The sequence below is a fragment of the Triturus cristatus genome, chromosome 2_1, assembly GCF_964204655.1.
Source record: "Triturus cristatus chromosome 2_1, aTriCri1.1, whole genome shotgun sequence".
NCBI lineage: Eukaryota > Metazoa > Chordata > Amphibia > Caudata > Salamandridae > Triturus > Triturus cristatus.
In genome coordinates, this window is record NC_140581.1 from 665,152,048 (window position 1) to 665,167,547 (window position 15,500).

A 15,500-nucleotide genomic window follows, 5' to 3' on the forward strand; every position below is an offset into this window, starting at 1 on the left:
TCCTACCTTCGCCCGAGGAACTGTCCTTAGATCTGGCCCTCCTATGGGATGTAGAGGCTCGATCACCATTCTCATCCGAAGAAGGTGACTGGTGTTTAGTGGTCTGAAGCCACAATAACAACCTTACTTCTCTGTCATTGAGGGTTTTAGTTGAAAAGATGCGTCAGATCTTGCATTCTCTCACCTCATGCCTTGGATAAAGGCAGTAAACCAGTGACCAAGATTTTTTTAACAGCCAGCAATGCAAGAATTTAGTAAGGTTTCGCCCTTACTCACTTCGCATCTGCTGGAGGGCTGTGTAGAAGAGGACGAAGATGATGTTGACTATGATGGCCTTTATGGTGTGGCTTGCAGCCCATCTGAGGCTCACATAAAGTGTCAAGATGATGAGGGCTACCATGACGAGTTGTAGTTCTACCAACAGGAGTATATAGCTCCGCGCCACCGTTACCATTCATATGGTTTTCAGCCAGAGCCGCACCCCAGGGACATGACCAATCTGCCACCATTACTGATACGGGATCTACAGGCTATGTTGGTAGATTACCGGCAGTGGTTCCCGCCGCAACAGGATCAGCCAGACATGCCGGTACCTCAAACAGATACTCCATGTGTGCCAGCTGCTTAACTGCCAAGCACACCTGTGAGTGTTTCTGACCACTTACCAACCTACCCTGAAGCACCGAATGCCTCCTCTTCGGATGAGGATAGAGAGGAAGGTGAGCTGCCGGATCCAATCTCTGCTCCTGATCCTTGGGACGATTGTTATTGCACCTCCCTCCCCTCCTCAGCATTTCCCATCAGATTCTCCTCCAGAGGATATTGGAGGGTTTCATACTCTAATGCAGAGGGCAGCTAACATGTTTCATCTTACGGTCAAACAGACTGAATGCTTTTTATATGACTTCAAGGAAGACAAGAGGAAATTGGTACGCTCCATACCAATTATAGATTACATTTGGCAGGAAGGCATCAAGATAATGAAGATACCAGCATCCATACCACCGGTGCTACCCTGTATTGAGAAGAAGTATAGGGCACAAGAAGATTCTCCATCTTGCCTCATTGGACACCCCAAGCTGGACATTCCAAAAACCCTGCTACCCCGATTACCACTCCTCCTGATAAAGAAGGGCGTAGGATGGACATTTTAGGGAAACGTTTATCTTGTATGGCAGCATTTACAATTAGTGCAGCAAATGTATAAGTCATTTTCAGCCGCTACGACCACCAAATGTGGTCAGACATGGCAGGTTTAATTGACCTTATACCTGAAAACAAGAGACAAGAGGCACAAAAGAGATACTAGGGGAAGGGGAGCTTGCAGCTTCGGGAACCATTGACTGTGCCCTTGATGTGGCCAATACTGGCTTTAGACAACTGGCGGGAGCTGCTGTGCTCAGACAGCAGGGATGGCTGAAAGCAACCACCTTTAGGCCTGAGGTGCAAACGAAAGTTTTGGATATGGCTTTTGATGGCGAGTCCCTGTTTGGAAAGCACATTGATGAGGCACTGCTAGTGATTAAGAATGACACAGACACCGTGAAGTCTTTGGACACGTTGCAAAATAGAAAAGTTCCCTTCAAATGTGCTAGGGGACGAGGATTTGCCGCTTACAAGGGAGGTTACCAGAGGACTCGACAGTGTCAGCCATATCAGCCACAATACCGACAATCCTACAATCCTCCAGCTTATCGTCAGTCATCTACAGCTGGTTTCTCTCGCCAGGGAAGCCGCAAATGAATGCCTCAACAAGGTTGCGACTCAAGCAGGAAGAAATGATCACGCCAGTGTACCAGCTCCCCTCCCCTTCCAACCTGTGGGTGCAAAGATTTCCAGCTATGTCCACCAATGGTGTGAAATAACAACGAATCTCTGGGTGCTGGACCTTGTCACCATACTGGTCCCCCCCCGGTCTTCACTTACTACGCAAAGAGGCTTTGCCAAAGGAGCGATAGAGGAACTCCTGATGTCGCAAAAGAGAAAAGGTTTTTATTCTCTTTTTTTCCTAATAAAATCGAAATCAGTAGAATGGGGACTGATACTGGACCTGAGAAATCTCAACAAGTTTCTCAAAAAGCCGACGTTCAGAATGGGAACGCTTTCCGATATGCTAGGCCGCTAAAACAAAGGAGACTTCATGACCTCGCTCGACATGTAAGATGTATATTTTCATTAAAAACATGCCCGAGCACACATAATACAGCTGTCAATTTTCTTAATTAGAGATTATAAACATTGCACATTAATGGTTAGACAGAAATTCTTGTGATTTATTTTCTTTCTGTGGTTGATCCAGCCAAAACGGGTTTGGTCGTCAGCGGCCATACTAGGAGCCGGTTTTGGACGCTATCACGTCCGTGCATGAAAAACTACCACAAACGAGCTAATACTGGATGCTCTTACACTCGGTTACTGACACCACACAATTCTATGTGGGTGTCAGTTTGCAGATCCTACTGAGGACTAGAAACTTGAAGCAAATATTATTTTCCCTGCCTAATAATGGCCGGGGCGGAATTAGAACCGGCAAAAAGGCTTATCGATTCTTTCGCAGCAGTACAGCCCTGAGGAAGTCGCAGGTTTTACTCCCGGACGACGAAACATTTGTTGGCTGGATCAACCACAGAACGAAAATAAATCACAAGGATTTCTGTCTAACCATTACTGTGCAATGTTTATATTCTCTAATTAAGAACATTGACAACTGTATTATGTGTGCTCTGTCATGTTTATAATTTATAGGTAGATCTCAAGGGATCTCAAATTTGGATGATTGGATGGTTCCCCCTCCCTTGAGCACCATAGCGATAAATAATCAACAAAAACAGTACCATGAGTGCCCATACAGCAGGGGGCCCTATCATCCAACGCAGTGCTAAGCATATTTTCATATCCCAATCCATCTGAAAAATCGTAAATTCTAAAGATTCATGGTGGCTGCCATCCACTACCAATACAAAGTACTTCAGTTTGGTATCAAATCGTCGCCAAGGATCTTCACCAAATGCCTGTCGCCCGTAGCAGCAGCCCTGAGATCTCAAGGGCTCCAAGTATTCCTGTATCTCGACAACTGGCTGCTCATAGCACAAACAGCACAGAAGGCCAGGCAAGCTACAAGCATCTGCCTTCATGTGTTCAAGACTTTCGGAATCATTGTAAACAAAGAGAAATCTTAGTTCCATCCAAATTAAGTCATATACTTCCTGGGAGCATCCATACTATCTCACGAAAGACAGATATGTTTGCAAAGACTCACAAAGAGCATATCAAGAAAAAGGTCAGTTTCTGTGCCAATGTACAAGCCGCTCCTGAGGATGTGTTCTTCAGCAATAGATCTGGTGACACTAGCCAGACTGAGAATGCGGCCTCTTCAAGAGGAGCTACAAAAACAATGGCAGCAGGCATCGGGATCCTTCGAGGAGGTAATACAGATCACAACACGAATGGTAGAGGCACTGCGATAGTGGTTTCATGCACCGAATCTTGTAAAAGGCCTTACTTTCCTCCAGACTATCCCAGACTTCATACTGGCAACGGACACCTCCATGAACGGCTTGGGAGGTCATCTGCAAGAGTTACAGATTTAGGGCAAATGGCCCTCTGTGCGGAAACATCAGGAAATCAACAGGCTAGAGCTCAAAGTCATCTTTCTATCTCGTCAGGCTTTCTTACCTAGGATAGCAGGCTTCTCCGTGCTGGTTTGTACGGACAATACAACCAGCATGTATTACGACAACAAACAAGGAGGAACCAAATCTATTATGCTATCTCAGGGGGTGCAGGACCTACGGGATTGGACGACGCAACATGGGATCTCACCAAAGGCCGAGCATGTCAGAGGTCTGTACAATACTCTGGCAGACACGTTAAGCAGAGCGCAGGCCAGTTGTCACGAGTGGGAACTGGAGCAGTCCCAACTCGACTAGGTGTTTCAAAGGTGGAGAAAACCAGCGTTAGACCTCTTCGCAGCGACGGAGAACGCCAAATGCCAGTATTATGCCATCAGATCCCTACTATCCGGGTCGAGGGGGAATGCCCTTTTAATGCGATGGTCCGGGATATATGCTTACGCTTTCCCCCATCCCGTTAATTTCCAGGGCATTGTCGAAGATGAAGATGGAACCTGATAGCTCCACGATGGCCCAAACAGTACTGGATCCTGGAGCTACTTTTGCTGTCGGAGTTGAAGCCCATACGCCTGCAGCCATCTCCATCTCTGCTGATGAGAGAGAAGGGCCAAGTGAATCATCCAGAACCGCAATCTCTTCATTTGCACGCATGGCTCCTGAGTTCCTAGAATTTAGGTACTTGGATATCTCGCAGGAGTGCAGGGAAGTTATTGTCAAATCCTGAGTGGATAGCACTAACCCGACATACCGCCTTAAAATGGAAACAGTTCTGTTTCTGGTGCCAACTAACCAACCTTCACCTGCTTCAAGCTCCTCCTGAGCAGATTTTACCATATCTCCTCTCTTTGGCGAAGTCAAGACTCACTTTCTCTTCAGAGAAGGTTCACCTGGCTGTGATTTCCCATTACAGAAAGTCTACTCAAGATCCTTCTCTCTGCCTCTAGCCTTATAAAACAATTCATGAGCGACCTCTTCCGTGCATTTCCCCCCGGTGGGTGGGCCTCCGCCTGAATGGAAGCTTAACTTAATCCTTGCACAGTTAATGAGGCAGCTGTTTGAACCAATTCACAAAGCTGAGCACAAGTTTCTCACCTGGAAGGTGGCCCTCCTACTACTAGCTCTTACTTCTGCAAGGAGGGTTAACGAGATACAAGCTTTTACAATCAATGAACCTTTTATGCATTTTACTGATAACTGTGTAGCTCTGTGGACGAACCGGACAAACAAAAGACATAAAGACAGATCAGCTGGTGGTGGCCTACATTCAAGGCAGAGAAGGAACAGCAGTAACTAAGGCCACAGCTGCCAGGTGCGTCTCTTCTGCTATCTAATTCTGCAATGATAAGGCTAGCATGAACTAAAGCACACTCCACCAGGAACATTGGAAAAAATTTGCCATGCTGCGACATGGAAAAGTGTCCACCCTATTATGCAGCATTATTGTCTCCAATCTACGCAACGTGAGGATGCAGCTGTTGGCCAAGCAGTACAGCATCATCTCTTCAATTAAGGTCAGCCTCTTTGTCTGATAAAAGAGGAATTCGATATATTACTTAAAATATATAACTTTACTTTCTTTCTGTTGCCTATATAGATTGTTTGTATAACTCTGGAAGTTAAACAGTGCCTTAATTGTTCTAATATTTTATTCTACGAAACACTTCATTGGATACATCTTAAATATTATACTATATTAGGAATGCATGTTTTGTTTCTAGGAATTTTCTTTTTGACAGCTGACCAGTATTTGAAATAGTATGTATATACATGGTTACAAATGTCACTGTTATATTTCAGCATCTTGGGGGGTTAAGATTTACATATCTCCCTCCTTTCTCTAATGACAGTACAAATCGAAAGATACCCCAATACTGGATAAGAAAATAAGTTACTTACCTGTGAATGCAGTTATCCAGTATTGGTATATTTTATAGATTCTCATGCAACCCTCCCTATTCTCTGTAGAGGTAGTTCTCTTTAAGCTTTGGGATTCTTACTTCCCACTTGTGCTTAGAAAATCTGAAGAGAACCTGCCTCTGATGAGAGTGTTCTAGATGGTGCTGGCAGCTGATTGGCTGGGTTCCAACATTAGGTCCTTTAAAAAAAAAAAAAGACAAAAGACAAAGGCCTGGCTACTATTTACATGGCTTAAGGCCATTATACCCTATGAAGCTTTTAAAGCACTGCTTGAATATTTTACTGAGGGACTCCCATCTCCACGACAGGGAATGATTCATGCATGTAAGTTTATGAAAGATACCAATACTGGATAACCGCAGTTACAGATAAGTAACCTTTTTTCTTCTTCACTGCTGAAAATCGTTTGCTGTCTTAGGGTACTGAGTACCATCACTTCCTTGTCCTGCTGGGGCTTATTACTAAATAGGCCTTGTGTTTGTGTTCAAGTTTAACTGCTGGTCTTTGTGTGGTTGTTTTTTGGTATGTGGACTGTGTTTCTAGATCGCTGTCTGCCTATATGTGTGAATTTATGATCTATGTCAACATGTGTTTAGATATTGTGGTGGTGTCCATGCACTATACTAAAGTCAAACCTGTTGGCTTTGTCAGTCCTTGTTTTGTGAGTAGTTGTATCTTTTTCCCTCCATAAGTATGACTTACTCCTGAATTTCGAGGACTAGGTCATACTTAACAGGAAATGGTCTTATACATCGGGCCCATAAGGCACTGACTTTACTACAGAGTTGAGTAGGTTTTTCCTTTTCAGACTTCTGACTTGCACTTATGAGTAAATATACATGTTGAGAACTGTAAATTGATATATAGAAACATGTAAAAAACATTGTGGGATTAAATGTTCCTTATTTCTAGTAACTAATTATTGTGGTTTGCATTTTTTAATTTAATCATGTTATTGTGCCTTCAAGAATCTGCTTTAGTTCAGACTTCACAAATTTATATGAACTTGTTTGTAAAAATGTGTTTGTGTTTTGTCCATTTTCTGTAGGGCTGCTGAAATCCTGTATTCTTTGGCAGTAGCAGAGTGTAAAAAAGCTAACAAGATGAAGATATTCCCTTTAGCTGAACATTTTAAATTACTGACTGAGGCTCGTAGGAACCTGGGACTTTTTCAGCATCATGATGCCATCACTGGAACAGCTAAGGACTGGGTGATGGTCGATTATGGCACCAGGTAAATTTAACCAGCGCTTTTTCACTTTGTATGCTTTACACCGGATTGGAGCAGGCAGTAATTCATTTGCATCCTGTGGCTATCAGGAGCGCTTTATCTAAGGATAAACAGCTCAGTTATGGGATTGTCTGGTTTTATCAAGTGAAGTAATTTACCACTCCCTGCTTATAACTGGCAGTTTACTTCTCAATTATATTGGCAACGAGTGCTGAGGACTGTGTGACCATCATCAACTCTAATGGGTGCCATTCTCCGATTGATCACTTCTGTAAAAAATTAAAAGAACTTGGAGATGCTAATGTAAAGTGAAACATACTGTAATGTACTAAGTGTTGCAGCAGAAAAGATCAATAACATCTGTTTACAAAAAAGAAAAAACTCTAATGGGTGCCATTTACCTTCTGGGTAGCCTTATGGTGCACGTTCTTCAGTGTATCAATTAGTCTGGCAGTGTAACATATAAAGCCTTACCATGCAAATGGTAAATGCTGAATGCACTTCAGTAGCACACAAATCAAGCATCGCCAATAGGTTTTACTTTTGAGTATTACACACACTAAAACGCACAGAAATTACATTCATGCATGTACATCTATTGTTACAGTAACCAGCACAGCTTAAGACACTGTTTAACACAGCCATATTGGCACCCATTCACACAGATCAATAGTCCCAACTCACCATCAGTGATAGTTGGAACAAGATGATGTGCAAGAGTAGGCATGGACAATGTTCTTTGGGGGAGCACTAGGCAAGGAGAAGTTCAGAGATACTAGGCTATCTTGGGCTATCTGCCAGCCACCAGATCATGTGACCAGCTGTGATTTAGCCCACCCTGCGTAACACACTTGCGCTTATAAGACACCAGCTGGTGCACCTGCATCGGTTCCTATTTATGATGTCTTCTTGTTACTGGAAGAAATTCCCCTGCTTCTGACTGCGATTGGGGCAAATGTCTTCTACGAACATTTCACGGTTTAAACCCCATTGCTGTTGCCGTAATAAGATGTCCATATCATCCTTGAACAACATCTGCTTGTGGTGTCTATGATCTACACTCAATCCCATGGCCTGTAATTCCTTTTCCTTAATTGAATGGAAGGAAGATGATAATGTGGAGGCTAAGCCACCTCAGATGGTGGCCTCTACCTAGACTTAAAAAACGCCAATGGCCTTAACAGAGTAAGTCTCCTCATTCACGTCAGTGGTATGAAAAGCCGTGTAGGCACTGGAATTGACGCTGCCTAAATTGAAGGCCGAATCTAGAATAGCATTTTGAATGAAATTGTGCAACCCTCTCTGCAGTCTCAGATCTTCTGCTGCCTTTTGATAAGGCATTTGCGGGGCCAATAGTGGCGTCCGGGGAAACACATTTCATGGCTTTAGCAATCCACAGGCAAATTGTGTGCCAACACACACTTGCGCCTTGTGATCTAAAGTTCCTGTTGTCACATCCTTCTTGAGAAAGTGTGGTTGTCTAAACCTCTACTACGGAACTGAATCCAAATGCTTTTCCTGCATCTCTGGTATGTCACTGCTATGCGAGAGCTTGCAAAAATGACATTTGTCTTCCCAGCCTCATACAAAAGCCCTGTCTTAAACTCTTCACTATGATTTGGATGCCTCCCGCCAAACAAATCCTAAAGTTCAGCCTGGATTCTGCAGGCATTGCGGCTCGATCCATTGTTATGGCTCCATCCATATGCTGCCAAGCTTGGAAGCATTCCACATGTTTATTAGGAGATGTCCACGGAACCACAGTGGGCATGCCCTTTCATGGTTGGTGTTCGATGAGAAGGCTGACTCTTTCTGGAACGCTCAAAAAATAGATGAGACATAGTACACCCACAATTCCTGCCCTCCCTGGTAAAGTAGTTTCACCGGCAGTACTGGAACTTTCTTGTTCTGTTAAATATAATGACCATGGAATTGGCATTCTTCAAAGACAAGGGCACAGGTTTCTAAATCCTTTACTTGGTCATCAAGCAGAATGGGGTTTAGAAAATAATCCTAGACTTTGGCCTCTTGAATATTTTTGGGCACTACAAGTTAAAAATGATGTTCTTGATCCAGATTTTGTTTGCACTCAATGTTGGGGATTGGCTGGTGTCTAGGACACCTATTATTTGCCAGTCCTTCCAGCTCACAGTGCTTCCTAAGGTCTCTGGTTTTTACCAAGGTAATTTTGAAGGCGGCTTCACTGAAAGGTCAGCAGTCAATGTATTTCCATATTTGGGTGACTGTCTGTAATAGGCAGGGGTTCTCCTGTGCTTACCACAGAACATCTTCGGCACACTTTGACATGGACATCACGATCAACTCCATTATATTTCATCTTGTTCTAACACTAAGGTTGACCTGTATATGGGCAGCATTAGATATGATTGGTTTGAAAGCTTTTCTTAATCCTCCGAGTATTGCAGTTCTGCATCGTAGTATCTTCATTGAAGTCGCAGACCTAGAGTAATTCTCTGTAGAGAAAGGTGGAAAGAAGAGCTCTCCAATCTCGTTCTCTTTTTCCTTTCCTGGTCTGCCTTCATAGCCTACATTCATGAATGCAGTTTTATGCCTTCTCTATCTCTGAGAGTTCATTTTGACATTTTCTTAGAAATGTGACAGCCCTTAGTGAGGTGTTGAGGACACAAACACACCACACATACCTTGTGGGCGCATCAGACGAAGCTTTCTTCCTGCCTCAAGATGGACACCTAGTGAAGAGAGCCGACATTTTTATAGAAAAAATAAATCTTTCTTCAACGAGTCAGAAAGCTCAGAAAATATAATTACTTGACAAAAAAGGTGTAATTATGTCAAGTAAAATTGTAAATTGAAGCACCGAGAAGTGTTTTCTCACAGAGAAAAGGTAAAAAAAATCACCTAAAGTGTTCTGAGATCCTGCCTGAAGGAGCCGGAAAAAAGAACTGACTCTCACAGGCCAACTGCCAATGCAGTACATTTTGGGATAGGGATTCTTTAGGGTCCTTAAAGGTACAAGTCATATGTTTACAGCCTTTCAGTGTTATCCATCAGGCTGTTTTTTCCTATCATGTTGTTTCGCTTAAGCACAACCTTTTTCTATGGTAATGTGTTGTAAATATTAAAAGGGACTTCTTGCTGTTAGATATGTGTCCTGCTACTCTTCTACAGCAATGTCTTGGAAAAAACCTCTTTGATAATCTACAATGAAAATGATTTGGAAAATTACTTCCAGTGATGAACACTATGCAGATTATGTCCTGGATTCCAAATTTATGTTGAACAAGGTGTTCTGCGCAGGCAGCACAGAAATATTTAAGGTTTTTGTTATGACTTGTATCTCCCACATAATGGGACATTCTGTAGACTGTTGAGGAGCAAGGATTCCACTCTCTGAGAGTTGCTCCACAGCTGGCAGGAGGGAAGCCATGTATTAGGCAAGTACCATTAAGGAAGACTATAGTTGCACCTAATGGTGTGTGAGGGTTCTTTACCACATTTGGCGACTACCTGCTAGCTACGGTCTTTTGGAGTGGCTATGAACCCATATGGAGAAGGAGAAAACTGGTATCGTATGGGGCAGCGCCAGCTTGCTAGTTAACGTGTCTACCGCAGTATATTTGAAAGCTAATGTCAGATCTGCTTTGTTAAACTCAGATGGCGTTTTGTGATCCACACATATCCTGTGTCATATTGATGTTTGTGGGATCACAGCGTGAGCTCAGGTGTGCGCGCACATCCACTTACTTCAGCTCCGGCTTCAACATTCTTTGCGCTCACGCTTTCGCACATGCAGCGCACACTGAAACTAGCAAGTCTGGAGGGATTTGTTTAAACACTTACAGCGCACTGCTGTGGATTCTGCATTTGTGCCCCTGCAGTCATTCATTCTTTGTCTTCCTTTGTTGAACTTGATTCCGAGTTCATCAGCTGAGGAGAAAGTAAAATAGGACTGACGTTTCAGCCTGGTGAAAACGGAAGAAGGACTAACACAGTAAACTCAAAATGCAGTAACTGAAAAAGGACTACAGCTGTAGTATTGGTAAAGTGAAGAACATTTATAATTTGTGGATACTTATTGTGTTTTTCGCCACACCTGAGCAAAACCCTGTATCTTCCTGATGGCATCTGCATCTATTTTAACTCCACCTGTTTTTTTGGCTCATCAAGGAACACCTCCTATTACTCCTTGGATAGATATTTTTGATAATTACATCTCAGCTCTTGATGGTGAAAAGTTTAGTGCTGGTCGTAAACGAGCCCTTTTACTGAGTGTGTTAGGGAGTAAGAGCCAACACATATTTAAATATCTACCAGAAGTCTTGGATGCTGATAACAAAACCCTTATAATAAGAATCCACATTTGTAAAGCGCGAACAATCACCTGTAAGGGTCTCTAGGAGCTGGGGGCCGTCGGGAAGATTAAGCAAGCTTTTGCCCAGCGTCACATGGTGCTGGGCTAATCTGCCGCTTGCACCGGTGATCGAACCGTGATCCCCAGATTCCGGAGTCAGTCGCCCTGGCCGCGGTGCCATACCTCTTCCTTGAGGATGTTTACAAAGAAGTGAAAATTCGTTTGGAACACAGATTCGCTAAAGAGGCTAATGTGGTGATGCTGAGATACAAATTTTGTAAAAACCCTTTGAAACCAGATGAGTCCATTGATGACTTAGCATCACGTCAAATGACTGATGAGTTAGAGACCAGCTAATAGTATAATGTCACAGTTACAAAATACATTCCCTGAAAGACGCCATTGAGATTGCAAAAATAGTAGAGGAATCAGATTCCTGCATGCGAGAAATGGGGAAGAGAGATGTGTCTGAAGGGTATGGGGGGTTCTACCATTGCTAAGGTTGGTGAGCATCAGGAGTCTGTGAGTGTGCTAAACATGGCAGGGAAGTTTAGGAAGAAATCCCATAATTAGGTTTTCACCCCAAAATTAGGTTGAAAGTCTTTTTTAGGTGTGGGAGCATGTACCACCTTGGGGATTCTAAATCTTGCATTGCTAACAACAAAACCTGTTTAAAGTGCAGCCGGCGTGGACATTATGCGTGGGTGTGCAAAGGAAAAGTGAGTTTAGCAGTAACAGAGATGGATATGGGGCTTTTGAACAGTGGTACAGATCATATTTTGGTGCTTGAGCCCCAGAATGATGGCGAGGGAAGAAAAACCCGTCCGGTTGCATCTTTTGTCGTAATGGGAAAGGATGTGGAGTTAATGGTGGATTCTGGATCTATGTTCACTGTCATTCTCAAAACAATTTTTGTGGATAAGTGGCCGGGTGTTGTGCTTCTGCCCACAGATATAAATCCAGTGGGGTACCAAGGAGAAACCATTGTCCTGTTGGGTTACTTTTCAGCACTCATTCAATTTTAGAACCGAGATGTCTGGGGTAAGGTGTATGTTGCTGAGAGTGGTCCTCCCATTTTGGGGTGGGTGCACCAATTCGATTTACATTTCATAAATCCCAGGGCACCCATTCAGGTGATGGTGGTAGGTGAAACAAACTTTGATGATGTGCTTGCTAATATAAGGGAAAGGCGATGCTAGATGAGATGCTTCATAATGGAGTGATTGAGCCTGATCCCAGCATAAACAAGATGTTTAGGTTGCTTAATGGAGGAACATTTTTCTCAAAGCTTAGTTTAAAGACTGCTTATAACCAGATTCTTCTGCTTGACAAATCAAAGGACCTTACTTCATTCAATAAGATGGAGGGGACATCTTGTTTTATAAGAATGACTTTTAGCCTCTCATCTGCAGCCAGTGTGTTTCAACGGATGATGTCAACGGTGTTCAAGGGCATCAAGAATGTCATCTATTTCCAGGATGACATTCTGGTATTTGGAAAGACGGAAGAGGAGCATAATTGCGTTCTCCAACAAGTTCTCAAAAGGTTGTTGGAATCAGGTCTCACTTTGAGGAGGGGTAAATGTTGCTTCCTAGTTCAGGAGATTGAGCATTTCGAACATACCATCGCAGAGGAAGGAGTCCTGCCTAAACAATATTTACTTAGAGCGATTCAGGAAGCTCCTGTACTGGTAGACAAAGACGAGTTAAGGTCATTCATGGGACTGATAAAGTACTATGCTAAATTTGTGGACAAGTTGGCTGTGAAAACTGAAGGTTTACTAATTCTTTTGAATAAGAAATGTAGTTTTGTGTGGGGTAAGGAGTAGTAAGATGTGTTTGAAAGTATTAAGAAAGAGATTTGTAATGCAGGTATCTTGGTGCCTTTTGATCCGACTGCTTAAACTTTAACTGTGGATGCTAGTGCCAAGTATTGGAGCAGTACTTCCTCAAGTACATAAGTTGGTGGTAGGAACTGTGGCTTTTGCTTCTCATTCCCTGACAGAAACGGAACTTCACTATTCGGTCATTGAATGAGAGGTATTGGCAGCTGCTTTGTCAGTGGAACATTTTTCACACCTATATCTGGGGTTTGGGCTTTGTACTCTGTATGGGTCACAAGCCTTTGAAATGGGTGTTGATGCCTGGAGGGGATGGGAAAGGCTTAGCAAGACTGGCAGCAATGATGCAGGAGTTTAGGTTTAGGGTAGAATATATTCCTGGTTGGAAGAACACTCAAGCCTTTTGTCTATCTCGACTTTCTGTTGATTGGTGAGATAGGGAGGTTGTCTTGTCAAAGGAACTTGAGGGTGCTATAGCTTTGATTACTGTATTTGAAGATGTTGCAGGGTACCACGTTTATCAGAGAAGATTGGATGAGAGAAATGGAGATAGATGAAGTATTGAAGGAAGTGAAATCGTTGATTGTTAAGGGTGCCAGACATGAAGGTTCCTTGGACTTGGGTGTGAGACACTTTTTAAATGTATTGGGCAAACTTTCTTTAGCAGGACAGGAGGTCATTATGAGAGATGACAAATTTTTGCCACCACAGGGTTTGAAAGGCAGGTTGGTTTATTTGGCCCATGAAGGACATTTGGGTCAAACCCTCACTAAAAAGGGTATGTGAGGTGTTTTGGTGGCCTGGATTGGATGAGGACATTGTCGGTTGGGTGACAAGATGCCAGGAGTACAAAAACAGTGAAAAAGGCTTAAAACAGATAAGAAATCAGAGTGTGGGCATATTAAAAACCCTGGGGAGCCCTGGCATATACCGTCTGTATGGATTTTATTGGACCAATTAATGAGTTGAAGACTGAATTAAAGTATGCTCTTGTCATGATGAATGTATTCAGAATGGCTGGTGGTGACGTTTATGAGAGAAGTCACTACTGGGAATAGCATTTTTATGTTAGAAAAGGTGTTTCATGAAGAAGGTTACCCTAAACTACTCATTACAGATAACAGTACTCAACGTACCTCTGGAGAAATGCGAGACTACTTATCTGAATGTGGGATCAAGCAAAAATGCTCTTCTCTGAGCAACCTTCAAGGGAATGGTTTGGTGGAGAGGGCCAACCATTTGGTGAAGGGCACCATTTTGATGGCTCTTCGGAATCATAAAGAGGTTGAGAGAATGGTGAATGAGTTAGTTTGGGACTATCGTTCTACTGTTAGTAGTGTATTGAATGTTTCTCCATTTGAGTGTATGAGGGGAAAGATGCCTGGAGGCAAACTTTTTCCTGCCTGGTTGGTGTTGAAGGCTGATGATGTTGTTTTCAAGAATACAGCTGAAGGTGTTGGGGGTGACCGGATAACAGTAGGGGATTGGGTGAAGGTCAAAAGTGGACGTGTGGGGTTGTCTAAAGTAATGGGCCCCTTTAAGGTTTAAACTTTCTGTGACTTGCACGTGGTGCTCGAGAATGGTGATAGGTTTAACAAGAGGAGGGGGGCTCTCTATAAGGAAGGAGGTGGAGTGTCATTGTCACTTGTTTCCCGCTAAGGTATTAGTTGGTACATGATGATGGATGACAGTGAATTGGTGGGAAAAGGTAATGGAGGTGACAGGCGAGTTAGGGAGGGGGGTAAGTTTATGGACATCAGGAATAGTGCTCTTGAAGTTCGTTATCCACCCTGTTATCTAAAAGATTATGTTATGAAATAACTTCCCAGCTTTCCCTTTGGGGTACATGGTGATGTAGAGATTTTACAGTTGTCTTTGAAAACATGCAGTCTTTATTGTGTTGATTAAGTCAAAGCTTCCCTTGTTACTGCACTTTAAATTTCCTTTCGTGTTTTTCTTCACTATTTTTTCTGTTATGTTTACGTTTGCATTTGCATTGCATGATGTATTTAATGGGGGGAAATGTGTTATGACTTGTGTCTCCCACATAACCGGGACGTTCTGTAGAGTTTTTGGGACCGTGGATTCCACTCACTGACAGGTGCTCCACAGCTAGCAGGAGGTAAGCCACATATCCGGCAGGCACCATTAAAAAAGACTACAGTTACACCTAACGGTGTGTGAGAGGCTTCTTTACCACAGTTTATGACTTCAATGAAGATTCGTACGATGCAGAGCTATGTGTACAGACAAGTCAAGTTTCCATGGGATTCTGTTGTATCTGGCTCAAATACAAGTCCCAGTTCAGTAATTTCCATCCATGTCCTATTCACGATAGCCTCATGTAGCCTGTTGGTGCTGCACGCCTGATTGTGAATGAGGACCCTTTAGTGATGCCTAAGGAAACAGTGACTCAATCGTCAGTGGAAGTCTCTTGGCTCAGGTGCAGACCTACGGTTCTATCTGTCTGGATCTGTGGTGCTGAATGGTCCATTCAATCTTCTATAGTTGCAGGCGACATAGTTACAGAAGTCTCCTTGTTGACTT

At 43.1% G+C, this 15,500-nt stretch overlaps 1 protein-coding gene across 2 annotated transcripts in view; it reads left to right on the plus strand.

The window, feature by feature from the left end:
- MAN2A1 (mannosidase alpha class 2A member 1) overlaps nt 1-15,500 on the plus strand; it is a 1,157,125-nt gene that overhangs the window by 492,609 nt on the left and 649,016 nt on the right. For both annotated transcript variants that reach the window (XM_085632583.1, XM_085632582.1), the window contains one exon: nt 6,598-6,783. In XM_085632583.1, the coding sequence (XP_085488709.1) occupies nt 6,598-6,783 (186 nt within the window). The remainder of the gene's footprint in view (nt 1-6,597; nt 6,784-15,500) is intronic.